The sequence below is a fragment of the Phoca vitulina genome, unplaced genomic scaffold (assembly GCF_004348235.1).
Source record: "Phoca vitulina isolate PV1807 unplaced genomic scaffold, GSC_HSeal_1.0 scaffold115, whole genome shotgun sequence".
In the NCBI taxonomy this organism is placed as follows: Eukaryota; Metazoa; Chordata; class Mammalia; order Carnivora; family Phocidae; genus Phoca; species Phoca vitulina.
In genome coordinates this window covers 578,885-606,526 of record NW_022589818.1, presented here as the reverse complement: position 1 = coordinate 606,526, position 27,642 = coordinate 578,885, and the positions used below count along the sequence as shown (strand labels likewise).

The following is a 27,642-nucleotide window of genomic DNA, read 5'->3' as shown; positions in this document are numbered from 1 at the left end:
CAGTAGGGCGGCCGCTCCCGGCCGCGTGCGGCGCGCAGGTCGGCGCAAGCGCGGAGGCTGGGGCAGTTGGCCGGCGCGCCACCGCGCATGTGTGTCAACTACGAGGGTGGGTGCCGGGCGGGAGGCTTTTCGAGTAACAGCGCAGGTGAGGTCACTGAGCTGGCCGGCGTCTCGGGTCCTCCGGGGCCGCGATGGTCCCTTTCCAGCCTTAGCTGCGGGAGGAATAGCGGCGCGGGCCGCCTTGGGAGCTTGGTCTCTGGGGCCGGCTGGGTGGCAGAGCCCTTCTCTCCCCGAGCGCGCCCCTCGCCCTCCTTACGCAGGTGCGACCCGCAGACGCTGGGAGCGGTGGCCGCGCCCGGTCTCCTACCCGGGGCACGCCCCCGCGGCTTCCACGCCGGCTCCCCAGCGCCCTCCTCCTGCGCTCCACTGCCAGCCCATTGGAGATGATGGGGAGCCAGGATGTGGAAGTTACCTCGCAGGGCAGGAAAAGGGCTGGTGGGGTAGGAGGACAAAGTGGAGGGAACCCCTGTTAGTGCGAGATTCTTAAGGTTTGGGCTTAGTTAAATGACTACTTTGTCCAGAAAAGAAGAAGCAATAGTAACAGACGTCTGTTTTCCAACCTAGTGAAGGGATCATGAGAGCACGAACAACTCAACAGTCCCTTATATCTGGTCATGAAACAGAACAGTACCTTCTTTCACACTTCTTCCTCCCCAAATTGGCGCAGCCCCGGATGTGCTGGAGAGAAGTTGTCAGTAGTAAAGTAATAGCACGGGTTTTTGGTCGTGTAACGCTGTGGTTCTTCCCCAGGCAGCACACCTGTTGGTGTCCCGATGGAGCAGCGTGCTAGCCCTCCCAACGGAAAAGGTGTGTGTCCGAGGCCCTGCTCCCTCTCCCCTGAAAGCCAGACCTTAAGTGCTCAGAATTTGGGAAAGTCATTCTAGCCTGTATGTATTTTTTTTCCCGTTTTCTCCGTTGATTGGAAAGTATTTGTAGCTGTTCTAGGATTTGGGGCTCTCCGCAGGCTCAGTCCGTAGAGCATGCGACTCTTGATCTCAGGGTCATGGAGTTCAAGTTCCCTGTTGGGCGTAAACCTTACTTTAAAAATAAATAAATAGATGGGAACATTGCTGTATTCCCAATGTCTAGAACTGGATCTGTTACATAATAGTTGCTCAATGATATGTTGAGTGAATACATTATTCTTCCTTTGTTTCCCCTCTTACTACTTAGAACAAGACTTCCTGTGCAGGGGTTCCAGGAGACACAGTGTTGACCAGAGTAAACAGATACTCTGCTTGAGGGGGGCGGTCCCACTCAGCGGGCAGGGAAATGCCTGGGGCGGGACTGACTCCAGAGCCCAGCCACGGGGAGTAGGTGACTCCATCCATGTGAGAGGCCGACTAGGTCACAGCTTAGACATAATCGACCACCTGTTTTCACAGAATGTTGTGACCGGTAAAGAACGTGACCGTGGAGTCCCCCGGCCCGGATTTAACCCCAGCACTGCCACGTGGCTAGTTGTGGAATCTTAAGCAAATTTCCCAACTAAACTTTTCTCAAATAAAATATGGAGAAAGCTACCTACTTCTTAGGGTCATTGTGAGAAACAGTGTGCGTAAAGCACCCTTTACTGTTATTTTCTACGTTCTGCTTCTGTTGCTGCTCCCCAGCCTCCTCCTCTGTTGTATTGTCAGAGGTGTGGTTCCTGTATGCATTGTGTGCAAGTATTCTTCACACCTTCACACCTTACAGCCTGGCAGAAAACGTATCCTCCTGTACCTAGGATGGGCCTGAATTGTTGAGAAGTGCATTTGTATGGAAGTTAAAGTTAAATTTTTCCAGTGGTGAAAATAATCTCGAGACCCCAGTTTCAGCTTCTGTCTCCTTACCATTCTGCACGAGCCATCAAATGACAGATGAGATGAAGGGAAAAGAAGATGGAGGGCCTGTAGCAGGGCTTGGAAAATCCACAAACCCAGCCTAAAAAAAACCCTACAAGACAGATTTCCTTCACCAGGAGTAATAGGGAATAAAACAGATTTCCATTTTCGTAGGCCCAGTGAGTTTCCAAGTAGAAAGCACCTCAGCCTGGCACCTGTGTGTGAGGACTCCCCCCCGGGCCACACCTCTGTTGCACTTGGAATTAAGGACAAGAATACGACGTCTTCCTTCATATAACCTACCTGTCACACTTCTGCCCCCAGGCTTGTTTTCCATGAAGACAGCCGTCCTGTACCTTCATCCTCCAAATCCCAGCAGAGACAGGATCGCTTCCGGGGAGCACAGTCCCCAGCTGCACAGATGTGTTCTAGGTTGGGTGCTCTCTCGCACTTCTGGAGTGGAGTAACGTGCATGCTCGATCACTTAGTGATGGTCTGCACCTCAGGACTCTCAGTTCCGTGAGAGCCGCCACCACGTGTGTTGGCTTGCTGTGGCATCGTCACGGGTGGATGCTCACGGGCACTTAGCTGTCTCCTAGAATGAGTGGATTCAGTTCTTCTGTCCTTGACCTTGGCCTGGCAGTGACTTGCAGGCTCCTTCAGAGGCCCAGCCACTTTGCCTCTCCATCCATCGCTTCTCTGTACACTTTGCTGCTTCCTTCTCATCTTCCAAACTCCTGAGGACGAGCTCCCCAAGGTCCCATTTTCTCTCTCAGTTTTTTACTGATTTGTAGGAGAGCTGATTTGTTTTTGCCGTTTCTTTATCCCCTCTTTGTGGCTGGCCTGGCAGTTTGACCTTTCACCTGAGCTCAGTGCCACTTCTGCCTGTTTTTGTAGGTATTTCTACCTGGACTGCCTAGTCTCCACTCATTAGTATGTCCAAAATACGATTTATGTTAATCTAATGGGGCCCCAACTCAGACTCCCCTGAGTAAACAAGGAAATTCAGAGGCTTGTGCGGTTGGGAGGGAGGCTGAGATGGTCACAGGCCAGGAAGAAGGCCTGCAAGAGCTGGGGCCTCAGGGACTGTACTGGGGGCCACAGTGCCTAAAGCTGTCTGTCAGTCCATCTCTCTCCTATGCTCTTGTCTGTACCCTCTTGCTTGTATCTGCTCCTTACAGCATGCTGGCCAAATTCAGTAGCTTTCATCTGCCCCAACTTTACATTTTCCCAGCACAGCAGATCAGAAGAAAGCAAGCTGCTTTGACAACAGAATCCATATATGGATTCCCACCTTGCCCGTTGTGCTTACCCCTTGGATCACTCACAGTTGCCAAGGAGGCTGAGATACTGTTGCTGGCCTGTGTTGTCTCACACGCCCCTTCCTCCTGGGGAGCGGGGCCTGGTGTGGTCCCGCCACTATGGCCTGGAACCTGGGGAGAGTGGTTGTCCAGAGGAAGTGTTGCTCACTAGACAAAAGTAGCGTATGTCTTCTGTAGAACTCATGACCTTCCTACAAATCCATTTTTCCTTCTAACTTAATTCTTTTTGCCAAGGGTTATTTTCTCATCAAGAACTTCTTTCACATCCAGCCCATTTTAATAACTGTAGATTAACAAAATACAGTTTTTATCACATTGTTTCTAATCCTAAAAGGCTCAATGGCTTTCCATTGTATTCAAGAGAAAGCCTGAAGTCTCAGATTCCCTGTTGTGAGGGGTCTTTCCATGGCTTATCCTGCTCTCCTGCGCTCCTCTTTTCTCCCACTTGAAATATCTTTCCACTCATCAAAAGCGCCCTGTGTTCAAGGTCCAATAAATATCCTCTACCTGCCTGGACTCTTCTCTATCGTACTCATATTGAACTCTTGCAGCTTTTCAAAAGCATCCATTTCTATGTTCAAATAACATACTTTGGATAACTCAGATAAAAGACCTCATTTTCAGGGTGCCTGGGTGGCGCAGTCGGTTAAGCATCTGACTTAATTTTGGCTCAGCTTATGATCTCAGGGTCATGAGATCGAGCCCTGCATCCGGCTCCGCACTCAGCATGGAGTCTGCTTGAGATTCTCTCTCTCAAATAAATAAATCTTAGTAATAATAAAGGTCTCATTTTCACCCAGACTGTCAGACGCATCGTTTAGGTCCTTAGGTGGATATATATCACATTTCGTCAGTGCCCTATTTGTCTCCCAAAGAGATAGTACCTGAGAAACCACGAGTTCGAGGTCTTGTGACGCCCGAGTGTCTAGCACAGGAATAAGCATGTGGCACACGCCCATGAGCACTTGTCAGGTGTGAGCTGAACCCATCCCTGCTTGGTTTCCCTTACTCCCACTATGGTTTCTTTTTTGTCTTATGTAACTTCAGTTGGAGCTACTAAGGGCAGGGCCTTGGCACCTGTGTTCATAGGCCAAATGCAGAGATCTAGTTAGAAAGGCTAGAAATTGTTAGAAATAACTCTGAATAGTTGCCTCTGATTTTGTTCCAGCCAAAGAGGAAAGTAATGTTGTGCCTCTTTGTCGAGCCAAACCCTCCCCTAGCTTTATTAATCTTCAAGCAAGTTCCCCACCGGCCACTTTCCTGAACATCCAGAACACAAAGCTGCCCTCAGGTAAGGATGCAGGGCAGGTTCCCCAAATGGACCCCATGCAGGATGGGGAGGGGTTGCATGGAGGAAGAGGCCTGAGCTTTCTCCCGTTGATCTGGTGCCAACTCTGGGTCATCGGCAGCTTGTTGATTATTCAGGTCTACTGATTTCATTTTCTTCCCGATTCTACCAATTTGTGTTGGTTTCCTTATTAGCACTTTTACTAGGCTAGGCGACCGAAAGGAAAATTTTATTGTTTGCTAGTGTTGTTAGTTAAAATGTGGCTACGGAAGGGAATGGTAGGCATTAGCTCAGTTTGTCGCATTTCAGTTATTCACATTCCTGCGGGGAGATCAGTGGGCGTTGAGGATACTGGCGGGAGCCTAAGCAGGTGCTAGACGGCCGCGACAACAGTGTGTGCTGACCTCAGAGTTTAACAAAGAAGTCAAGGCCGATAAATACACAAAAAATAGGCAAATGACTCCCAAAGTTACCTAGGAGCTGGCTGCATGTAATGTCGTTGAAAACATTAGAAAAAATTGGGCTAATGCAGCAAGACTGGTTGAAATGAGGCAATAGGAGGGGCTGCAGGTCACCGCTGATCCGACACTGTGTCAGGTAAGGAGGCTGAGGCATCCCTGGGGCCTCAGTCGGATCTTTGCGCTCACTCGTCAAGTATGTTTTGAATACTTAGGCACCAGGGCATGCTTCTAGGTGCTGGGAATACAACAGTGAGCAACCAGACAAAACTCCCTGCCTTCCTGGAGCTTACGTTCTATAGAGGGACTTCAACAACAAATAAGTAATCACAGAACATGCTGTATGATCATAAATTCTATGGGAAAAAAATTTAGCAAGGGACGAAGGTATCAAATCCCAGTGATGGTTTTCCAGTTAAAATAGGGTGGCCGGGTAGGTGACAGGCGAGCAAAGGTACGTGTGCGCCGAGTTGTGCGGGAAAGATGAGAGCCCTCCCCACCCCAGTACAGTTACAGAGTCTCCTGTCCCCTTTGCACCTCCTTTGCTCTCCCTTCAGGAGTTGACCACAAGCCCAAGGAATGCCTGGGACTCCTAGAATGTATGTATGCCAATCTCCAGCTCCAGACCCAGCTCGCCCAACAACAAATGGCTATTTTGGAAAATTTACAAGCATCCATGACACAGCTGGCCCCTGGGAAGGGAAGCAAGAACTCTTCTCTCCCAGCCTTATCCCGCAATCTGTGGTTAAATCACCTGCCCCAGTTCAGTAAATGAATTGTGGAACAAAGTTACTGTGTATGTTTTCTCCGTTCTCCCCAGCAAACTCTTGGTGGAACCTGGGCATAGGTATTCTGCGCATGGTTGGTTAGTTCACAAGTTCACAGTAAGTGCTGGTTGGGTGCAAAGCACTGGACAAGGCACTTGGGGATATGTATCACGGTAAAGACCATCTTGGGGATTTACTGTCTAACAATGCAGCTAAGACCGATAATTCATTGCAAAATGTAGTGGTCCTTGGAGGGGCCTTGAGGGGGAGGGGGGTTGCTAGGGGGAGGCAGCTGGACTCATCTTGGACTCTGGCCGCAGGAAGTGGTCTTATGGTGCCACGTGATGAAGGGGCGGGGCATAGATAGATGGAATAAGGTGGTTTCATGTCAGTTGAGAGGCTTGGACAAAGACCTTGAGGTAGGAGAATAAGTCATCAGAAATTAGGAGAAGAGGCTTCCCCCCTCCGCCCCCCCGGATATAGGATGTGAGGTAGAATGGAGAGCAGCTGAGAACTGACCAGGTAGCTTTCCCGGGGCAATTGTACTAATGGCGGCCACTAGAAGCTCTGATTTTATTTGAGGCACTGGAGAGCCATTGGAAGCTTTCCAATAGCAGCAGGGCACGTGTAAGGTCATAGAAACAACATGGGCAGGCATTTTGGGGTGGAGGGAGAATGGCACTTGAGAGACCTGCATAAATTGATAATCTGATGTGAAACTACCATGGGCTGGATAAAGGGCTTAGAAATGAAGACAGGTAATGTCCTCAGGACAGAGTGGGTGAATCTGAGCTACACTGCAGAGAACGACTGACTACCAGCTTCGAACTTGACACACCAAGACACAGCATCTGTAAATTTCTCTACTGGGAAGTCAGTTTAGCTTTAGTGAGGGGTCAAGTCCAGCCATAAATTTCCAGTCATTGAGAAGAGGACACATGAGGTGAGCTTAGCCACGTGAGCCACACTGGGTCGTCACTTTCTTACAGATGTGTTGGCAAGTTACTCTTGAGACTGGGTCCTCTTTCCACAGAGGCCTTCTTTTCCTATGGAATGCGGGGAAAGAGCTGGGTTGGGATGCAGAGGTGAGGAGGAGAGAAAGCAATAATTAAGAAGAGGACTTCACTCTCAATCTGGAGGTGTTTTTAGGTCTAAAATGAGTCTCTTGTAGACAGCATATGGATGAGTCCTGCTTTTTTTATCCAATCTCATACCCTGTGTCTTTTGATTGGAGCATTTAGCCCATTTACATTCAGAGTAACTATTGAAAGATAAGGAATTTAGTGCCGTTGTATTGTCTGTAAAGTCCCTGTTTCTGGAGATTGTCTCTGTTTCTTTCTGGTCTATGTGACTCTTGGGGTCTCTCTTCGCTTACAGGATCCCCCTTAATATTTCTTACAGAGCTAGCTTGGTAGTCACATATTCTTTCAGTTTCTGTTGTCCTGGAAGCTCTTCATCTCTCCTCCCATTCTGAATGACAGCCTTGCTGGATAAAGAATTCTTCGCTTACGGGTGCCTGGGTGGCTCGGTTGGTTAAGCAACTGCCTTCGGCTCAGGTCATGATCCTGGAGTCCTGGGATCGAGTCCCACATCGGGCTCCCTGCTCAGCGGGGAGCCTGCTTCTCCCTCTGACCCTCCCCCCTCTCATGCTCTCTCTCTCTATCTCATTCTCTCTCTCAAATAAATAAATAAAATCTTTAAAAAAAAAAAAAGAATTCTTCGCTTAAAATGGCTAAAATTAACAAGACAGGAAACAACAGGTGTTGGGAGGATGTGGAGAAAGGGGAACCCTCTTACACTGTTCGTGGGAATGCAAGCTGGTACAGCCACTGTGGAAAACAGTATGGAGGTTCCTCAAGAAGTTAAAAATAGAACTACCCAAGGTGCCTGGGTGGCTCAGTCGGTTAAGCGTCTGCCTTCAGCTCAAGTCATGATCCCAGAGTCCTGGGATCTAGCCGCATCAGGCTCCCTGCTCCACGGGGAGCCTGCTTTTCCCTCTTCCTCTGCCCCTCCCTTCCATTTGTGCTCTCTCAAATAAGTAAGTAAAATCTTAAAAAAAAGATTTTGCTGGGGCACCTGGGTGGCTCAGTCAGTTAAGCATCTGTCTTAGGCTCAGGACATGATCTCAGGGTCCTGGGATCAAACCCCGTATCCAGCTCCCTGCTCAGTGGGGAGTCTGGTTCTTCCTCTGTGCTCTCCCTCTCTCTCTCTCTCTCTCAAATAAATAAAATCTTGGGACACCTGGGTGGCTTAGTTGTTAAGCGTCTGCCTTCGGCTCAGGTCATGATCCCGGATCCTGGGATCGAGCCCCGCATCGGGCTCCCTGCTCTGCGGGGAGCCTGCTTCTCCCTCTCCCACTCCCCCTGCTTGTGTTCCCTCTCTCGCTGTCTCTCTCTCTGTCAAATAAATAAATAAAATCTTTTTAATAGGGGCGCCTGGGTGGCTCAGTCGTTAAGCGTCTGCCTTCGGCTCGGGTCGTGATCCCAGGGTCCTGGGATCGAGCCCCGCATCGGGCTCCCTGCTGCGCGGGAGGCCTGCTTCTCCCTCTCCCACTCCCCCTGCTTGTATTCCCTCTCTCGCTGTGTCTCTCTCTGTCAAATAAATAAATAAAATATTAAAAAAAAAAAAATTTAAAATCTTTTTAATAAATAAATAAATAAAATCTTTAAAAAAATAAAAAGATTTTGCTCATTTATTTGAGAGAGGGAGCATAAGTGGGGGGAAGGGCAGAGGAAGAGGGAGAAGCAGACTCCTTGCTAAGGGGGGAGCCTGACACGGGCCTCAATCCTAGGACCATGAGATCACGTCCTAAGCTGAAGTCAGACACTTAACTGACTGAGCCATCCAGGTGCCCTTTATTTTTATTTTTGAGAGAGAGAGAGAGAGAAAGCCAGTGGGGGGGGGGTAGGCAGAGGGAAAGAATCTCAAGCAGACTCTGCACTGAGCTCAGAGCTTGATGCAGGGCTTGATCTCACAACCCTGAGATTATTACCTGAGCTAAAATCAAGAGTTGGTCACCTAACCAACTGAGCCACCCAGGTGCCCCTCAATTAAAAAAAAAAAAGTTTAAGTCATGCTAAATGGAAAGATAGTCTATGTTCATGGATAGGAAGACTCAATGTTGATAAAACATCAGTTCTTCCCAACTTGATCTTTTTTTTTTTTTTTAAGTAGGCTCCACGCTGGGTGTGGAGCCCAATGCGGGGCTTGAACTCACAACACTGAGATCAAGACCTGAGCCAAGATCAAGAGTCAGGACACTTAACCTACTGAGCCACCCAGGCACCCCATTCCCAACTTTATCTATAGGTTAAATGTAATCTTAATCAAAATCCCAGCAAATTATTTTGTTGATATTGAAAAACTTATTGTAAGGTATGTATGGAGAGGCAAAAGACCCAGAATAGCCAACACAATGTTGAAGAACAAAGTTGGAGCACCTTGGAGATGATCCCTGACTCCAAGACTTCATATAAAGCTGCACTAGTCAAGAGAGTGTGGTATTGGTGAAAGGCTAGACAAGTAGACCAATGGAACACAATGGAGAGCCCAGACATAGACCCACATAAATATAGACAACTCCTCTTTGACAAAGGAGGAAAGGTAATCCAATGGAGAAAGGATAGTCTTTTCAGTAGTGTTGGAACAACTGGACATCCACATGCAAAACGTGAATCTGGACTCCTTTCTCTCTCACCAATGTCCAGTCCTTCAGTAAGCCCTGTCAGTTCTAGCTTCCAAATCTACCCAGAGCCCAACTGCTTCTGTCTTCTCCATGTTACTATGACTACTGGCTCTTGCCTGGATTGTGGTGCTGGCCTCTCGACTGGCTGCCTGCTTCCACTTATCCCTACACTCCTGCCCCCTGGGCAGCCAGAAGGTCCTTTAAAATAGTAAATCAGGGGCGCCTGGGTGGCTCAGTCATTAAGTGTCTGCCTTTGGCTCAGGTCGTGATCCCAGGGTCCTGAGATGGAGCCCCACATCAGGCTCCCTGCTCGGCCGGAAGCCTGCTTCTCCCTCTCCCACTCCCCCTGCTTGTGTTCCCTCTCTCGCTGTCTCTCTCTCTCTGTCAAATAAATAAATAAAATCTTTTAAAAAAATGAAGTAGTAAATCAGATCATATTATTCCTCTGCTCTTAACTCCTCGGTTGCTCCCCATTATCCTTACAGGAAGGTCACGCTCCTTACCAGGGCCTTGAGTGATACGTGTCTGGCCCACGCCTCCCTGCACTGCCTCCTTGCTCACCACACCAGCCGCCTTGCCCTCCATGCTGTTCCACCTCAGGGGCGGTGCGTTTGCTGTTCCCTCCGCCCAGGGGTCTGTAGGAGCCCCTTTCTGGCTTCCTGCTTGCATCTCCTGTGTCTCCCGAGGCCTTCCCCAGCAATCTGGCCTCACACGCCCTTCCCTTCCATCACTCCATCCTCTCGCTCAGCCTTGTCTACATCAAACCTCTTAGGGCATCTTAAATAGCTATTTGTGTGTGTTTCCTGAGTCTCCCCCACTAGGAAAGCATCTCCTTGAGGGCAAAGTCAGTGTCTTTATTTGTTCACTGCTGTGTCCCCAGGGGCAAAGCCAGGCCTGCTTGACCTTGCAGAGTGTGGCTCAATAAACAGCTATGAACGAAAGGCTGAGCAGCTATGACTTTGCCGACCAGCATCAGGAGCTCCAGATTTCACATCCCGCCTGTGTGTCAGGGGCCTGGTGTGCTGGCCGGCCTGCAGGACGGGACCCAGAGCAGCAGCCCACGTCCTAAGTGTGCACTAGATGAGGCGAAATTCTCCGGTGTTCACGGCCCAGTCCAGTCCCTCTTCTGCAGCCAGGAGCTTCCTAGAGCCAGCAGCCCCTGTCAGATGGAAGGGACCCACCTCACCACCTCCATCCCGGCTGTTCTCGCCCTGCAGTGGACGTCCCCCACCAGGCCCTGGGCAGAAATCTGCTCTACAGTTGTTCCGTCCTGGGTCATATGTGAAGAACATTTCTGCTCAGTTGCTCCCTTTCCAGACAAGAGAGGTGTTCATTAAAACTCATGTTTGGGGAAGACTGGCAAGGAGCATGGGGCTGGCCTAGGAGAGGGAGTCCCTGGACTCCCTGCAGGGGGAAGCAGTAGGACGTGAGCCAGCTTTCCCGGCTGGTCCGGGATGGACTGTGGTTCTGGTTGGTTCCGTGGTGGTGGTGGAGTCCTTGGGAGCACTTGGGAGGAAGAGAAGCCGGGGGGACACGTGGTGTTCTGTCCCCCGCCCCTTTAACTGTGGTCACACCCACATGACCCATTCCCCTGAGCAAGCCCCCTGCCCCCGCACCCCACATTTCCTCCTGGCTTTTCTCTTAAGGGGCCCCACTCAGGCACTTGAGGATTAGATGAACACCCTTCGTTTTGTGCTCAAAACTAAGGACTGAGGGCCAGTCTCCAGACCTCCCTAGCAGTGCACAGATTTCCCCTAAGGCAGGAAGCAGGAGGAATGGAAGGCAAAGAAATGGCCATACCGTTTACTTGCGTGTTTCCTTATTAACAGCAGTAATTACCATGAGCTCTGCTGCTGAGGACACCCTGCGGGTCACGTGCTTCATGGACATTCATCCTCACAACAACCCTTGGGAGGTGAGTTCTCTCCCTGTAACAGGCGAGGTTCAAGGCTTGGTAAGCAACTTGTGCAAAATCTTTCTGGGACAAAGCTGAGACTCTGACCTATGTCCCCACGTTCCAATATGCCCTTACCTTCTGCACTTTGCTGTCTCCCAACACTTTTACTGTCGGGAGTTCACCCCAGACCCCCAGCAGGAAAGGCTAGGATTGTACTTTGGAAACGGCTGCTGTCAAGCCTTAGCAACTGAGACATCGTCTCCTCCATCTTGGCGTCCTGAGAACAGAGTGCGGTTCTGTCCCGTGCGGGGGCGGCGGAGTGTCAGGGAAATCCCCCAGAACCCCAGAATCCGGCACAGCACCTGGCCTGTCACAGGAATGCAGGTAGAGTGTTAAACGCATGAAAAAAACTGGGGACTTGAGATCATTGCCTCCTGACAAACTTTTTTCAAGGTACTGTCATTTTGATTTTACAGATGAAGGAAGCTTAAGCAAAAACGATCTGACAGTCTCTTATGTGCACACTAAGATGGTGAGGCCCTGGGCAGAGAAAGCCATGTCTAAGTTTCACCATGCTGTGTATGTAAATACAGCAATGTTTTACATGGCGCTGCAGTGGCTGTGGTCTTCAGGAGGGTCTGAGGTCTGCAGTTCGTCCAGCCCCAGAAAATGGGCGTCGAGGAGCTCTCTAATATAGCCTCTTTTCTCTTCATACCAGAGCGCTGCACAAAAAGGAACCCCTTCCTCCACCCCAGCTGTGAAATTAGGCTAGATCTCAAAGTAAGCATCACCTCCTCTTGGAAGCCTTCCCTGACCACCCCACCACGGGTTAGTGCCCCCGGCCTGTCCCCAGGACAGCCCTCCGCAGCCTGATCCTGCCCGTTCACTTACATCCCCTGAGGGCAGGGGCTCGGTCTCTCTCCAGCCGCCCCCCAGCCCCGAGCACAGTGCCCGGCGCTCAGCAGGTGCTCAGTGTGTTTGAGGAATGAAGGCGGGCTCTGCCCTTCCCCGGATCTCCTCTGTCCACGAGTTGTCCTGTCACTGGGGATGCTGGTCGGATGGCCCTTCTGGAATGTGCTCGTCCCAGGCCCCTGGCCCCCACTGCTCACCCCCTCCAGTTCCGACAGGAGCATGCGTGGAGACTGCCCCTCCGCCTGTTGCTGTCCCGAGTCACCGTGTGCCCCACGGTGTGCTGGAGTCAGTCATCACTCCAGACAGTACTGATGGCCACACTTGCCGAAGCTTACAAGACGCCAGCACTCGACGTCCACTCTGGGGCTCCTCGAAACCGCTCCTACAGATGAGGAAACGGACCCAGAGGACTCAGTACTTGCCCGGGGCCCCGCTGGGCTGTGGAGGGTGAAGGAACGCACCAACACGAGTCTTACAGGCTCTGGTGCTTTGCCACTTGTCTCCCATTGGCTCCCATGATGCTGCGAATAGCTCAGGGAGCTACAGGAGCCAGGTGGCTTTGGGGATTCCTGAGCCGAGAGAACAGGGAGCCAGGAGGAGGTGACCCCCGTGGAGAGCAGCTGCATGCACCCCCGCGTTACTCAGTAACCCAAGCCTCGGTCCCCACAGACCGCCGGGCCATACCAGGCCAGGGCAGGCAGCCCACGGCAGTCCCCTTGGCCACCCTCCAGGCGCCCAGCTGGTCACGGGTGGGAACTGGAGAAGGGAGGTCCGAGATGGGGCAGACCCCGGCCGGCAGGATGGGAGCTGGTAACAGACTCAGGGGCCCCTCGGGGGAGGTGTGGGTGGAGGGAGGATTGAGAAACAGAGCCCCCCCTTCCACCAGAGCTTCCAGGCCCAGAGGAGGCAGGGGGAGGGCAGGGACCCTGACGTGTCACTTGGATGGAGCCTCTTCTTTCTGGGTGGTGGGCCAGGGGAGTCCTCACAGGTGGAGGCCTGTCAGGGGGGACCCTCAGAAGGGGAGGACTGTCAGGATCTTGCCCTCTGCTGGACCAGGGGTGGTAGTACCAAGCTGGTACCTCTAGTTATTAAAATATAATGATCTTTCCATACAGGTTGGCAAACAGATGTTGCCCAGGTGTCTACTCTCCACAGGCTGGCCCAGCTATTCTGGCCCTTCTGGGGGTTCCCTCTAGACCTCCTGACATCCAGTAGATCCAGTGGAGGTCCCTCTAGACCTCCAGGACCCACCCATGCATGTTGATTAGAATCTCGGGTCATAGACCCAGGCCCTGGCCCAGGGTTGGTACTAAGCGAATAGTTGTTGGATGCATGAATGAACAACAGAGGAGGGGGAATCCAAGATCCAGAGGCATTCAGAAACTAAGAGAGACAACAAGTGAGACAGAGAGGGGAGGCTCCCAGAAGATGCTGGGAGAGCCCAGCCCACTCCTTCTTGCTCTCCCTGGTTCTTCAGCTTATGAGGGCTCTTCCCCTTGTAGGGCCTGTCCAGACCCTGCCTGGACAACCTGGAGTGGCCCCCACTCCCAGACAGTGCCTAGAAAGCAAGCCGCATCCCTGGGGCAGAAGGCTGGGCCTGGGAGGATACCCCAGATAAATTGTCCAAGAATCATTATCCAAAGGCTGCTGACCAGACATCTCCCACCCACCCCCAACCCCTGCAGAAGGGGCTAGAAAACAGCCTTCCTGCTGACCAAGTAGTGACAGAGAGCCTCTGGGCCAAGGGCCAGGGGCCACTGAAGGCCAGAGAGCCTGCTTGGCCTGCTGGGAGCCGAACCACGGAGGCTGACCCCTGCCCTTCCAGGCCTGCTTGGCTGGGCACTGACTTAGGTCAGGAAGCTAGACAGCTAGAATCCAGCTGTCCCCCAGAGTCCACGCTAGGCTGGAGGCTAAAGCCCATGGCAGGAAGGGAAGAGGAGATGAACTGCACAAAAGACAGAAGGGGAAGCAAGGAGGAGGGTCAGGGACTGCACCGTCTCCCCTGTCCCTCCGCATTGCTGGCAGGAGCCCCACTTTGCATCTGCTCTGGGGGGTGGCTGGTTGCTGTGAGCCTAGACAACATCCTCTGGGAATGGTAGCTCTTCCTTCAGACAGGGGTCTGGTACTTCTTTGCAAACACCGAGAAGCCCCTCCCACACAACAGCCCCCTCAGACTAGGCTGGGCAGCAGGGTGGACGGAGGGCTTCCCCTCCCACCAGCCCCATTGAGACACCCCTCAGCTTTTCTTCCTTGAAGCCCCTTGTGGCCCGCAGGTGTCAGAACCAATAGTGCCAGGGTCATCCAGCCGTGAGAGCCCTCCAGGGGCCCCACGCGCACGAGGTAGAGGCCACGCGCCTCAGCAGCGCTTTCAAGGCCTTTCTAGACTCCCCCCGCCCCAGCTTCAGTCCCTGAACACACTGGACACTCCCATGGCAGGCTTCTGTCTTTGCAGGTCCCCTTCTTGAAATGTCCCTTCCTCCTTCTTTGCTTGCCCAATTTCTAGGTTGTCCTTCTAGACTGCCTGCAGACACGACCTCCCAGGAAGCAGCTCATGTCTGTGCCCACCTTGATCCCCGCTGCCATGGGTTCTACTGCCTCTCCTCCTGGGCCCCCATGGCCTCTGTACCTCCTAAGGTCACACATTCACCCCACTGCGAATTCAGTTCCCTCCTAGGTGCTGGTCTGCCAACTGCACAGTGGCTCCTGGAGGGAGGGCTCATGTGGTTCATCTCCAAAGCCTGGCTCTCAGTAGGCGTCAGTCAGTCTGTGTCCTTACCGTCTCTCTCTACCTGGACCCCGGCCGACGTAGACCTTGCTCGTGTTACAAGTGGCTCCTGACTCCGGGCCGAGAAGACCCTTCTCCATCCAGCTTCCTTTCTTTCCAGCTGCTGAGGCAGGCCAGGTCTCCTCATACCCATGCAGGCGTGCAGGGAGCCCAGCTCTCAGCCTGGCCAGCTGCTGGGCGTGGTGGGAGGCCTAGGAGGCTTGGGGCCCAGGGGAGAGACTCTGCTGCTGAGGCCGGGTTAATCATCAATGCCTGGACAGCGCCTCTTTACCTCCGTTCTCCATCTGGCTTTTTCAGTTGGGAAAAGATTGAGTAACCCCTCAACTGTCTCTGGTGTTAACCCTGGAGGGGCCAGGCCCAGGCCTTAAACAGCCTCTTATTCCTTGGGAAACACTCTCTAAACTAACACCACGTTTGAGGGGCAGGGTCCTCCCCCATCCCCCCCACTCTCACCAGGTCCCTCAGCTGTGCCCCATCAGGGCAGGTCACAGGCCATCTCCAAGGACCTGTCCCAACCCGAACAGCGCGAGGGCCAGCTGGGCCAAGGGAGACAGGACCTGGGGGTCCTGACGCCCCCTCCCCGCCCGGCCCTTGCCCCACCTCAGGCCTTGGGCCCAGGCCCTCGCCGCCCTGGTTCCGCACCTGCCGGGGCTGAGTCTACGCGTGGGCCTCCCTCCGGCTCCGGGGGTAGGGGCCTGGCTCTGGGGGCGGGGCTGAGCCTCGGCGTGGGGCTGGGTTTGGCCCTGGTGGGCGGGGCCTGGCTGCGGGGGAAGCTGCCCGCCCTGCCCGGGAGCGTCTGCACCGTGCGCCCCGAGCCCGAGCCGGAGCCGCGGACTGGAAGGCCCTGTCCATGGCCGGGTCCGCCCGCCGCGCCGCGGGCCGGCGGCTGCAGCTGCCCCTGCTGTGCCTCCTCCTCCAGGGCGCCACCGCCAGCCTCTTTGCGGTCTTCGTCCGCTACAACCACGAAACCGACGCCGCCCTCTGGCGCTGGGGCAACCACAGCAACGCGGACAATGAATTTTACTTTCGCTACCCAAGTGAGTGCGGGTGAGGGCGCGGGGAGCAAAGAGCCCGAGGTGCGCGGTGTCTCGGGGTCTGTATCCACCCCAGGAGGGCACCCCTCTGGCTCCGGGAGGAGGGTGCCCCAGATTTATAATGACAGCCTTTCTCGGTGTCTGCGGTGTCCCGGGCACTGTGCTGAGGGCGGCACATGCATGATCTCACTTAGCCCGTGAAGTAGACAAAGATGGGGAAACCCAGCCGCGAGGAGATTACGAGGCTGGGTAAGGTTCGGGCTGTCGGAGTTGAGGGAGCTGGGATTCAAACCCAGATCTGAGCTTGAAGTGCTCCCCGTCTCGCCTCCCACTTGGCCTAATTGGGCTTTGCAGGGCTGTTCCAGAGACTGCCTTTCGAGGGCCCCCACCCTGATCACAGGAAAGAGAATCCTCCCTGGCAGGGGAGGTAGGGAGTGGTGTGCAGAAAGTGGTAATGGCAGGTACTCGCTATGAAGGCAGCCAAGACTCGTGGCGCTCAGGCATTTCCTCCCCAGCCACTCAAAACGGGCCCTTCTGGAGTCAGAGTCGGAGCACAGCCGCGGAGCTTCGGCCCCCGGTCCTGTGAAGGAAGCATGGCAGGGTCATTAGCCCATTTCCTAGGGGAGGAAGCTGAGGCTCAGAGGGCTTGTGACTTGCTCATGATCGCCCACCGCGTGAGTGGCAGAACAGGGACTAGGACTCGAGCATCCCAAGCAACATCCCCTGCTGGGGACAGAGCCTCTCCCAAGAGATTGGGGCCCCCCCTTGCAGCTCAGGCCCTGGGCAGCTGGGACCAAAGATACCAGATCTCTAGACTTCATCACCACTGCTGGGCAGGACTTCTCTCGGCCTCAGTGTTCCCCATCAGGGCAATGGGGAGAAGGATGCCTCAGTTTGAGGGATGTACATTCAAACAAGGCCCAGAGTGTGAGTCTCCTATAAAACTCCAGGTTGTCATTACCCTGCTTTCCATATGCTGAGCTGGTGGCAGGCTGTCCCCACCTGACCCTCTCCCAGTCCCAACCCCGATACAATGAGGTTCCCGATGCTGAGGACATAGAGGATGAGAGGCACTGGGCCTGAGCAAGAAGTGCCAGACTGCCAGACCCCCAGACCCCCAGGCCCCCAGCCGTCCTCGGCAGAGGGTCTGCAGCTCCTCCCTCCCGTGTTTCACGTCAGCCCTGTCTGCACAAGGTAAGCCACAGAGGCTGGGATGGCAGACTCCTGGGGGGTGCATTTGTCCAGACAGGTAGAGAGTTGGGAGGGAACAGCCCCCAGGCTGAGAGAAGTAAGCTCTTGTCCAAGTGTCTGACCTGGCTCCCTGCCAGGACCCCGCATTTGCTCCTCCCCTGGGCCTCACTCAAGGCCTCGAAGGTTCCCCCGGAAACGCCCCAGGCTGTCGCCCCTCTGCTGCAGCGGGGGGGCTCTCCTGGGACATGCAGCTCTCCCTGGGCTGCAGTAAAGGGAATGGAGTGGGGATCCTACCTCTTTGCTGCACTAGGTTTCTATCCTTGTGGACTTGGGACCCTGGTGTGGGGGAAGGTCGGGGTGGAGGGAAGCGTGAGGTCTCTGGAGCCTGGGGCTTTGATGAGCCGGGTCTTCCCCTGCCCCTGAGTCCAGGGGAAGGGGTCAGGGCCAGAGGGAGGTGTAGCCACGGCCCTTTGGTTCGGGAGATGAAAGGGAGTTCTGCAGCTGGTGTGGGGCTGTGGGACTAGCCAGTGCCAAGGGCACGGCTGCTCTGAGGCTCTGTCTGGCCTCTCACTGCAGGAAGGGCCCTCAGATGTGGAGAGACGGCCAGAGAGGTCATGGGGCTAGCCAGCTAGCCAGGCTAGATCCAGGGCTCTTGGCTGCCCAGCTGCGCAAGCCCCTCCTGTCCCATGAGGCAAGTCATGGAAAATAAGAAAGAGGAGAAAAGACAGGTTGACGGGACACAGCAGCAACCACGAGAAAGAGTCTAAGGAAGCAGTATGGACGGGTCCTGCGTCACACGCCTCTGAGACCTTACCTTCGGGGAGAGGGGTTTAGGATCGATGGAATCAGGATCTTCTTGGAAGACGTGGGGGAAGGGGGATGTGACCTCTAATAGGAGAATAGGGCGGAAGGGAGCAGAGTGTGAGAGGAGGCGGCCTCCCCAGCTCACCATTCTCTTTTCTCTGCTCCTCATGTTTATAGCCCCACTTTACAGATGAGGAAACCAAGGCTCAGGAGGTTAAGTGGCTTGTCCGTGGCCACACAATCCAGCTTTAACGGTCCCCTTGTTCCTTGTTATTTTGTTCAGGAGCCATCCAGTGGGTCGGGGAGAGGCAGTAGGGAAAGAGGGAGGGTAATGGGTATCTCTAGGGGACTTTTACCTTCTCTCCAACCAGAAGTGCATGGGTTTGGAGGCCACAGCCGATGGACAGTCTGCGGAATGTTCCCCAGTGAAGGAGATTTCTTAGTGTTTAGACTCCAGTTGAAAGGTCAAGGGACTGAGTTTTGATTGAAAACAAGCCCAGGGTGGGAGATGTAAATATTATTGCCACTTAAGACAAGCTCCGGGGCAGTTTCTGCACGTCAGGGGCCCAGAGCCTGGCAACCCAGCCACCTTGCTGTCCTGCTGTCCTTGGACAAAAGAACTTTACTGTTTGCACAAGAAGAAAAGAAGCCAGACAGTGAGGCCTCAAAGAACTTAGGTTGCAGGCTGACTTATAGGTGATGCTTCTCCTTTTCTGTTGGGTTTTAAGATCTGAGAAGGAAGAGAGAGCTGGATGATTCGGGAGTGCACAGGGCTGGAGAAGTGGCACGGTGTTGGGGACTTTTAGCAAGGCCAGTGGGCCTCCAGACCCTTACCCCCCATGGCAGCTGAGCTGCAGACCTCCGCTTCCAGCGCCAGCCCAACTCTCTGCCAGGGGCTTGCAAACACGTTCCCTGTCAGCCCACACCCAGCACAAAAAAGCAAAAAGAAGTTTGCGTCTCTTGAAATTACGGGTCACGTTCTACAGTTCAATAATACATTTTTGGCCTGTCAGTGCTTCTTCAGATGAAACAAAAACCGTAATTTTTTTCCCTTTATGATCTGCCTCTTTCTACTAGAGGTTTGAGGTCATTTACAACAAAAATGTGACGAGTACGAGAAAAGAAAAGCAGGGAAGCAGAACATAAATAATGAAGAACAGTAATGAGTAGTGGGTGCCTCAGTCGTCCCAGCTGCGAGGCCAGTGTGGCTCCGAGCTTCCAGGCAGCCAAGAGAAAAGGGAAATACGATCAATCATGTGTTCTCATCAGAGGCTAGGAAGGCTCGCATGAGTGGTTCCCTGGGTCCCTGAGGTCTGTGTTGCACGCTCCATGAGGGCAGGGACAGGGGCTGCGGTGACAGCCGTGTCCCCAGGGCCTGGCACTCCAGGTCCTGGTAAAGCTCTGTCGCGGGAATGCGGGGAAAGCCGCTGGGTTTCCTGGGGCAAGTGACATTTGCCAGCACTAAGTTCCAAGAGAAATTTCTCACGTGGAACTACAAAAGGGGGGGTTAGGGTCAGAGTTGACCCTGTTTCTCAATAGCTTATTTACACTGTGACTTCTGACAGCACTCATGAGACTCCTTCTCTAGCATTTCTCAGTTAAAGCCAAAGATACAGCACGGAATTACTCTAGGCAGAGAGCACAGGGCCAGGCGGGCTGAGGGTCTCACTAGGTCACGTCTCAAACCCTATTTACACGGAGGCTGGGGGAGGGGTGCAGAACACAGGGACACTGAGGCGAACTCCCTGTACGTATCTCATTTCCAGCATCACCGTAGATGATTTGTATTAGCCTCGTCTATCACGCATACATCATAGAGAGCAAACAGAAAGGCTCCGATCTCCCTGTCCAGGAACCTCATCGACACTTAAAAAAATTCAACTAATTCATCTATAAAATTAACATATTCAGATTATAGAAAGAAACGCACGGAAAAGCAGAACCCTCCTTCCCAAGCCTCCATATCGCACAAATCCGGGGCTCGCCGATAGCCCGGTGTGCCAACAGCACCTCGCCCCCACCCCTCCGTTCCGTTCCCGTCCCCGAGGAAATCTCTGTTCACAATTAGAGCTATTTCCAAAAAAATAAATAAATAAAGCTATTTCACAAATTATTTTTAAAAAGTTTAAAATCCTCAAAATGGAGAGGCATGGATTCTGAAGTCTGATGGATGTTAGACGTGGAGGAGGACTTTCCAGCAGAAACGGAGAATTGGACCAAGCCCGAAGGGGGAGACGATTTGGAGCTTGGAGGGGCAGGGACCGTAGCAGGAGAGAGCTTGGGCAGGACTTCGCGCTGGGCAGGTGTAAGAGACCCAAGGACAGGCCAGAGAAGAGAGCAGAAGGCTTGGCTCCAACACGGGGACAGCAGGGAGGGTCTGGGTCCCGCTGCTCCGAGCCGGCTGGCTCTGCACGGGTGACCCAGGCTGGGAGGCCCTGCCACAGCTGGGGAGTTTCAGAGGCTCTGCTCCAGCCTCCGGGCGGCCCTGGCTGGTGAGAGTTGCCCGCCCCCCTCGGCAGGGTGGCTGATGGGATGGGTGGAGGCCGGAGCAGCCCTGAATGTCCCCTGCAGGTTTCCAGGATGTGCACGTCATGGTCTTCGTGGGCTTCGGCTTCCTCATGGCCTTCCTGCAGCGCTATGGCTTCAGCAGCGTGGGCTTCACCTTCCTCCTGGCCGCCTTTGCCCTGCAGTGGTCCACGCTCGTCCAGGGCTTCTTGCACTCCATGCACCGGGGCCACATCCACGTCAGCGTGGAAAGGTGGGCAGCGGTGGCCTCCCCGGCTCCTCCCCGGCCCTGGGCTGGCTGGGAGGCCCCTGCCCGGCGGGGGGAGCCAGCCCCAGCCCCGTCTGGCGGCTCCCTGACCCGCAGGGCATGTGTCCCAGGCGCTGCCCGTTCCCGCGGCCGCCCACACACTCAGCCGCACCTGCCCGTTCCTTTAAGCCCCTTCTTACCCAAGAGCTGTTGGGCGGATGGAGCTTCCTGGAGAAGGATGGGGTTCGGAGGCGCTGGTGGTTCAGGATCTGGTTCTTCCGCCCCTTGTGGGCTTCGCTCTCTATGTCACAGAACCTCCCTGAAAATGCTTTCCTCATCCCCGAGCAAGGCAATGTGAGCCCTCCCCGCCTACCAGGGAAGAGCCTGGACGCCTAGGCTCCCTGCCTCCTGCCCTGACCCAGCCCCGCAGAGTCACCCGCGCCCGCCCCTCTTACCTTTCCATCCCGCCTCCCCAGCATGATCAACGCAGACTTCTGTGCTGGGGCTGTGCTTATCTCCTTTGGTGCCGTCCTGGGCAAGACTGGGCCGGCTCAGCTGCTGCTCATGGCCCTGCTGGAGACCGTGCTGTTTGGCATCAACGAGTTTGTGCTCCTCAGTCTCCTGGGGGTGAGTTGGGTGGGGCTGGGGTGAGGGTGGGGACGGTCAGGGCCAGGCCCCGAGCAGGGAGAGCATGGGGCCAGGGGGTGGCGGAGGGCTGCCCCTCCACCTCCGCTCCGTCTCCCCAGGTGAAGGACGCAGGAGGCTCCATGACTATCCACACGTTTGGGGCCTACTTCGGGCTGGTCCTCTCGCGGGTCCTCTACCGGCCCCAGCTGGAGAAAAGCAAGCATCTCCAGGGCTCCGTCTACCATTCCGACCTCTTTGCCATGATTGGTGAGGCCTGCCTGGGTGGGGTGGGGGCGGGGGGCAGAGAGGACCACCTCCAGGCGAGGTCTCGGGGTGCTGCCTACAGTCCTTGGGGTCCCAAGAGCCCCACATCTGTGCTCATCATTGCCAGCAGTTTTTTTGACAGGTTCTTGGAACTCAGCCCTGGGGTATGCACATGCCCCACACCCGTTCCTGGGGGGGCCTTTCTGAACCAAGTCTGACTGCACCAATCCTTGCTTAAAACCCTTCAGCCCCCACCCCAAGTCAGAAGCCAGACTCAGCCGCCCCTGCCATTCTCCCCATCTCCTACCTCCAGGACTCTGCCCCTCTCGCTGCCCCCCAGGCGATTTCCCAGAGGCCCCCACAGGTCCCTCCTGGGAGCAGTTGGGTCTGACCACTCCCACCAACTCTCTCTTCCAAGCATGTGCCCCTACCTGGGCCTCTGCCCCCCTCTCTGCCTTCACAAACGAGGCAGGAAAGGATATTGAGATTTTATTTTTTCATAGGTGGTCCTGAATAATGACCAAAGTGCCCATTCCCACACTAAAAAGAGAGGCTGGTTTTGTATTTCTTGCTCACCTCCAGGTTTTTGGTGAAATGAGGTGGATGTTTTGGCTAGAAGTCCGGGGGCTCCCCAAAGAAGGCGTGCTTCCCCAGGAGGCTTACACCCCAGCTCTCCTCTGTCCCCTCCTTCCAGGCAGGAAGCCCTGCCTCTTCCTCGCTCCTCCTGCTCGCCCCTCAGAGGACACATGTGTGAGTGTGCTGGATTCCACCGCAGACCGTGGGGCTGCAGGGAGAAGTGACCTTGCACACCCGGGACCACTCAGGACAGAGGGGCAGTCTCTCAAGCCTCCCGACCCTATGGGGTCCCCAGCCTTCCCCTCACCTTGTCCCTTGGCTCCGCCCCGCCCTCCGGGACCGGCCTGGGAACCCCACACGGGTAGGCAGGACATATGGACCTCGGGTTCTTCCCCCGGCACGCACAGGCCTGTCCATCTGGTGCCCCACAAGCAGAGGCCCCCTCCTGCACCTTGCAGGGCCCACCTCCCCAGGGGGTGGGTGAGGCTTTAAAGCACGTTATTTCCCTGATATGAATGTCAAGTTCCCAGTTTGGTGCCTGACATGTCGTGCCCTTGGCCTGTTTTTCTTCCCTGTTCTGATGCTTAACAAGAAAATGTCCGCCGTCTGTGGTCCTCGGGGGAGTGGCTCTTGTCTCAGTACCCTTGGTTGAGCACTTCGTGGCCGCTAGGCCATGGGCTGAGCACTTCCTACACGTCACCTCTGTGGCCCCGGCTCTGGGGGGTGTTAGCCCCACGTCCCGAGTGAGGACACCGAGCACGCTCAGGGCCAACCGGCTGCCTCTCACCCTGCCGGCCTGCCCCTCATTTAGGCACCATCTTCCTGTGGATCTTCTGGCCCAGCTTCAACTCTGCGCCCACCACGCTGGGGGACGGGCAGCACCGAACAGCCCTCAACACATACTACTCCCTGACGGCGAGCACCCTCGGCACTTTTGCCTTGTCGGCCCTGGTTGGGGAGCATGGACGGCTGGACATGGTAGGGGTGGAGGCCGAGGAAAGGCCGAGGGATGGGTCGGGGGAGGAGCGATCTGAGACCCAGGAGGCCCATTTTCCAGGGGAACAGGACAGGGCACAGGCCCGGGGCCCAGATGTGCGGGGTCCTCCCAGGAGGAGACCACGGGACAGCAGGAGAGTTAGAGATCAAATAACAGAGGGACTTCCAGAAGCAGGAGATGCTGCTGTGGTGGACGGGGTGGGGCCAGACTGGGTGTGCGATCTGGAAGGGCCTCCCATGCCCCCCTCCCCTGTGCTCCCCCAGGTCCACATCCAGAACGCCGCACTGGCCGGAGGGGTTGTGGTGGGGACAGCAGGTGAAATGATGCTGACACCCTTTGGGGCCCTGGCAGCTGGCTTCCTGGCTGGGACAGTCTCCACGCTGGGGTACAAGTTCTTCACGGTATAGACACCTCCCAGGCCCTGGGCAGAGCAGGGGGTCCTCAGCGCCTTTCCTCCCACCTCTCCACCAGCTGGGGGGGAAGGGGGGAGGGGCACTCATGACTGTGTCCTGTCCTCCAGCCCATCCTTGAGGCGAAATTCAAAGTCCAAGACACATGTGGTGTCCACAACCTCCATGGGATGCCTGGGGTCCTGGGAGCCCTCCTGGGGGTCCTCGTGGCTGGGCTGGCCACCCATGAAGCTTATGGAGAAGGGTGAGTCCTCCCCATCCCTGACCCTCCCTGAGGTCATTATCCCCCCGGGGTGACCTCACTCACTCTCTTCCTCCTTTTGTGGACCAACACAAAAAGCAGTGTCTATTTTCATTCGTTCATCATGAATAAGGACAGGAAGAGATAACACCCTTAGGATCAGTTTGCACATCGGGGGTCAGAGGAGATGGCAGGCAAAAGTGATCCTCAGACTGAGTCTTGAAAAGCGTTTGGGTGTCTGCGGGCCCATGAGGGTGAAAGGGTGTTCTGGGCTCCCGTGAATCCTTTGGCCGCTGCGCAAGGAGCGCAGTGCGCTGGTGCGCTGACCCGGTTCTCCAGCCCCGGGTCCCCAGCACCCCCTCTCCCTGCAGCCTAGACAGCGTGTTTCCGCTCGTCGCCGCGGGCCAGCGCACCACCACGTCCCAGGCCATGCACCAACTCTTCGGGCTGTTTGTCACACTGACGTTTGCTTCTGTGGGGGGGGGCCTCGGAGGTGAGTGACCTTGGCTGGCGGTGGGGGGCTGGCAGGAGCTCCGGGGGGCGCAGAAGACAGAGGAGGGTGTGGGGGGGAGGGAAGGGCCACCGGATCCCACCTCCCTGACGTTCATTTGCTCACATAATCATTGAGCACCTGCTTTGTGCCAAGTGTAGGCTGGGGTTGTAGAGTTCAGGGGTAACCTCGTCTGGAAGTGGGCACCTGTTCCCTCTGGTGCGCAGAGGAGGTGGGGGCGCGCTAGGGGCCGAGCTGGGTCCCTCTCGGGATCTGGGCTTCCCTGTACTGCCCGCTCCGCCCACCAGAGGGCAGCCCGACCTCAGGGGAGGCTCTGGAGGGGCGGCTGAGCTCTGTTCCGGGTGGGGTGGGGGGTTGGGAACACAGATCCGTCCACCCACGCAGACTGCCCAGTGATGCCCGGTCAGACAGTCCTTCCCGGTGTCTGGCCTCGCTCCTCGTGGCCTTCAAAATAAAACCTGTGATTCAGTGTCCCCACCCCTCCCTGCTCTCCCCCCCAGATTCTCATTGCCCAACGAGATTGGATTCGTTCCCTCATGTCATTCCTTATTTACTCAGTCAACACTGCCTGCCCCCCTCCTGGGGAGGAGGCCACAGAAAGCTCAGGAACTGTGTTTGCGGCAGCATCACAAGTGGGCCCATGACTGTCTGTAGGAACCGGCGAGGCGCTGGACTTCTCCGGCCTCGTTCCTTCACGGTGACCTGGGGGTCAGGTCCAGCTTGCGGGGCTGCGGTGGGTGCTCAGGAAGGGCCTTGCTGAGCCCTTGGCACAGGGCCCGTGCACAGTAGGTGCTCCCCAAATCCAGCTGTGATTTGTCTGTGGCAGGTGTCCTGTGGAGACCGCATGCCTCCCAGCCCCTCACCCCCTCCCCTACCCCCACCAGGGCTCCTGCTGAGGCTGCCCTTCCTGGGCTCCCCTCCGGACCCCCAGTGCTATGAGGACCAGGTTTACTGGGAGGTGAGCATGCCTGCAGCCCCTCAGACCCGAGCCCTCCCTCCCGGCCTCCCCTCCTAGGATCCCACCTGCCTCTTTCCTTCCGGCTCGCTCAGTCTCCTCTGGGGGACCCCCTCCCCCCCAGCTGTGGTCTTCAGCCCCCCGGGAGCTGCCCCTTCACCTGCTCCCCCACCGCTGCCCTCCAGGTGCCTGGGGAGCATGAGGATGAAGCCCAGGGCCCCCTGAGGGCGGAGGAGCCAGACACCCGGGCCTAACTTGCTTCCAGCCCTCGAGAGAGGACGCTCTCCTTTTAGAAGATGGTACCGGCTACCATAGGGAAGTTCCTTTCTAGCTGCCATCCCTCCTGCTGCAAGAAAGGCTGAGTGTCTGCGGCTCTGGGGGCAGGGCGGTGGAAGGTGGGGAGATGGGGGGCTGCACCTGGCAGAGGTCGGGGGAGAACTCACAGGCCCCCCCCCACACACCACCACCCCTCGGGGCCTGTTTAGCGAGGCATCTGACGTGGCAGTTACAGCGAAGTGTGCGCCAGGCCCTGCAGTCGGGGTGATAAATACCACCCGCACCAAGGACTCCGACTCCTTTTTGTGCACTGGGAATGTGGGGAGTTCCTCTCTGGCTCTAACGCACAACGTTGGAAACCCGGGTGGGCTCGGGGGCGGGGGGACCTCGGCGCCAACAAGCTCCCGCCTCACTGGGCACATGGTGCTCCCTCGAGAATGCCAAGTTCCACCAGGTGGGTGCCCAGTCTGGGCTTGCTTGCCTCCAGGGACAGGGAGCTCATTCTCTCCCAGAAAGTCTGTCCTGGGACAGCCGCACTGCTGGCGAGGTCCTCCTGCCCCAGAACGGCAGCCGCTCCCACTCCTGACTTGGGCGGGAGCCTGCAGGGGCTGAGAAGGGGAACAGGGGTTGTTTGCCACTGAGTCCCTGGAAGTAGCCAGCCTCCAGGCACGCCTTCTGCCCCTGTGAGTATGAGGCAAGGGCAGTGGGAAGCGCCAGGAGCCTGGCTGCCGGAGGGAAGGCAGCCCCGGCCGCCTGACGTCTTCTGGCCACCAGAGCGCGCTCCAGCCCCGGCACAGGGCCCTTGGCCCCGACCCTCCGCCCTCTCCCCAATCCGGCGTCCTTCCCCCTGCTTCCGCTCTGCGGTCCAGCATTCGTGCCCTGGGCCTGGTTGAGTTCCCAGCCCCCCCGATGGCAGGCGGGTTCTAGGGCTTCAGGTCTTGTGCAGCACAGAAGCACCCCCCCAGCCTGACCTGCATCCCTCCAGGCTTCTGGCGGGAGCTGGGCCCACCACAGACCTCTCCCTCAAGACCAACAGCCATTCAGATCTAGGGACCCGAGGGGTTGAGGTTCCTGGGGCCTGGCCCTGGGTCAAGGGCAGAGGGCACCCCCAGTGAGGAAGCTTGGGGGACTGAGTTTGGCTGGGGAAGGAGGCCAAGCACAGAGCTGAGGGGAAGGGGAGAAACAGGGAGCACCCCGAGGGACAGGCGCTGCAGGGGCCCCATCCCTGCCCACGAGGCCCATCAGCTTCCTCCTTCCTCCTCAGAGCCCCCCATGGCTGGCCGGGGTGGGTGTGTCGTGGGGAGGCCCCTGAGCTGGGGCAGAAGGGTGACTGCCCAGATGGCAGTAGGGTCTCCTGTCCTGTCAGCCCCTGCGGGGAGGGAGGGGGCTTGGGGGAGAGCCAAGGCCACATACCCCCCTCTGCCCCCTGGGGCCTCAGCAGCTAAACTGGAGCCCCCCCCCGCCCCCCCGGCCCCAGCAGTCCTCAAAGGGACCTGAAAACCTGTCAGGAAAGGGAGGCTCAGCGAAAGGACGAGCCCCTCGTGCCCTGGTTCAGTCTGGGCAGAATTCCTGCACGCTGCTGCCACATCTCCTCCAGGCTTGAAAACATGGCCTGCTCTATCCCATCCGCTGCCCCCGCTCGGTGGAGGAGGGCTTCCTGGAGGAAGGGACAACTGAGCCCTCTCTGGAGGAAGGCAGCTAGCCAGCCAGCTTCCAAGAGAGAAACTGTGGGGTGGCCCACCCAGAGGTCCCCGAGAAAGGAGGGGCAGGGCGGGGACCGCCCCACAACAGCACCCTGGGACAGAGGGTTCCGAGCTCCGTCACCCCCACAGAGCCGCCCATGGTCTGGAGACAGTGCTGAGCTTGGCTCAGGGGACTCAGTCCGGGGCTGAGCTTCCCCGAGCCAGAGACCTGGTTTGTCATTGCTTCTCCTCCTCTCCCTCCGGTACTGGGTCCTGAGTGCCAGCAAGCTGCTGGGCACCCTACAGACTGCCATGAAGCCAGCCA

The 27,642-nt window shown here is 56.1% G+C and overlaps 1 protein-coding gene across 1 annotated transcript; it reads left to right on the top strand.

Moving 5' to 3' along the window:
* The first annotated feature begins 67 nt into the window (after nt 1–67).
* Nucleotides 68–25,919, top strand: RHBG (Rh family B glycoprotein). Its single transcript, XM_032398338.1, has 13 exons — nt 68–145; nt 811–867; nt 11,233–11,318; nt 15,917–16,034; nt 20,598–20,784; nt 21,255–21,405; nt 21,525–21,672; nt 23,057–23,223; nt 23,506–23,643; nt 23,763–23,896; nt 24,265–24,386; nt 25,289–25,362; nt 25,545–25,919. The coding sequence occupies exons 1-13, from the start codon at nt 88–90 to the stop codon at nt 25,611–25,613; spliced, it is 1,509 nt and encodes a 502-aa protein (XP_032254229.1). The 5' UTR covers nt 68–87; the 3' UTR covers nt 25,614–25,919.
* Nucleotides 25,920–27,642: the final 1,723 nt, after the last annotated feature.

What these genes read in the sequence shown, in the direction of transcription:
- RHBG (XM_032398338.1), top strand. Translation starts at nt 88, where the DNA reads ATGTGTGTCAACTACGAGGGTGGGTGCCGGGCGGGAGGCTTTTCGAGT. An exon ending in TGGGGTACAAGTTCTTCACG is followed by an intron (nt 23,644 to 23,762) that starts GTATAGACACCT and finishes CCTGTCCTCCAG; the next exon opens with CCCATCCTTGAGGCGAAATT. An exon ending in AGGACCAGGTTTACTGGGAG is followed by an intron (nt 25,363 to 25,544) that starts GTGAGCATGCCT and finishes GCTGCCCTCCAG; the next exon opens with GTGCCTGGGGAGCATGAGGA.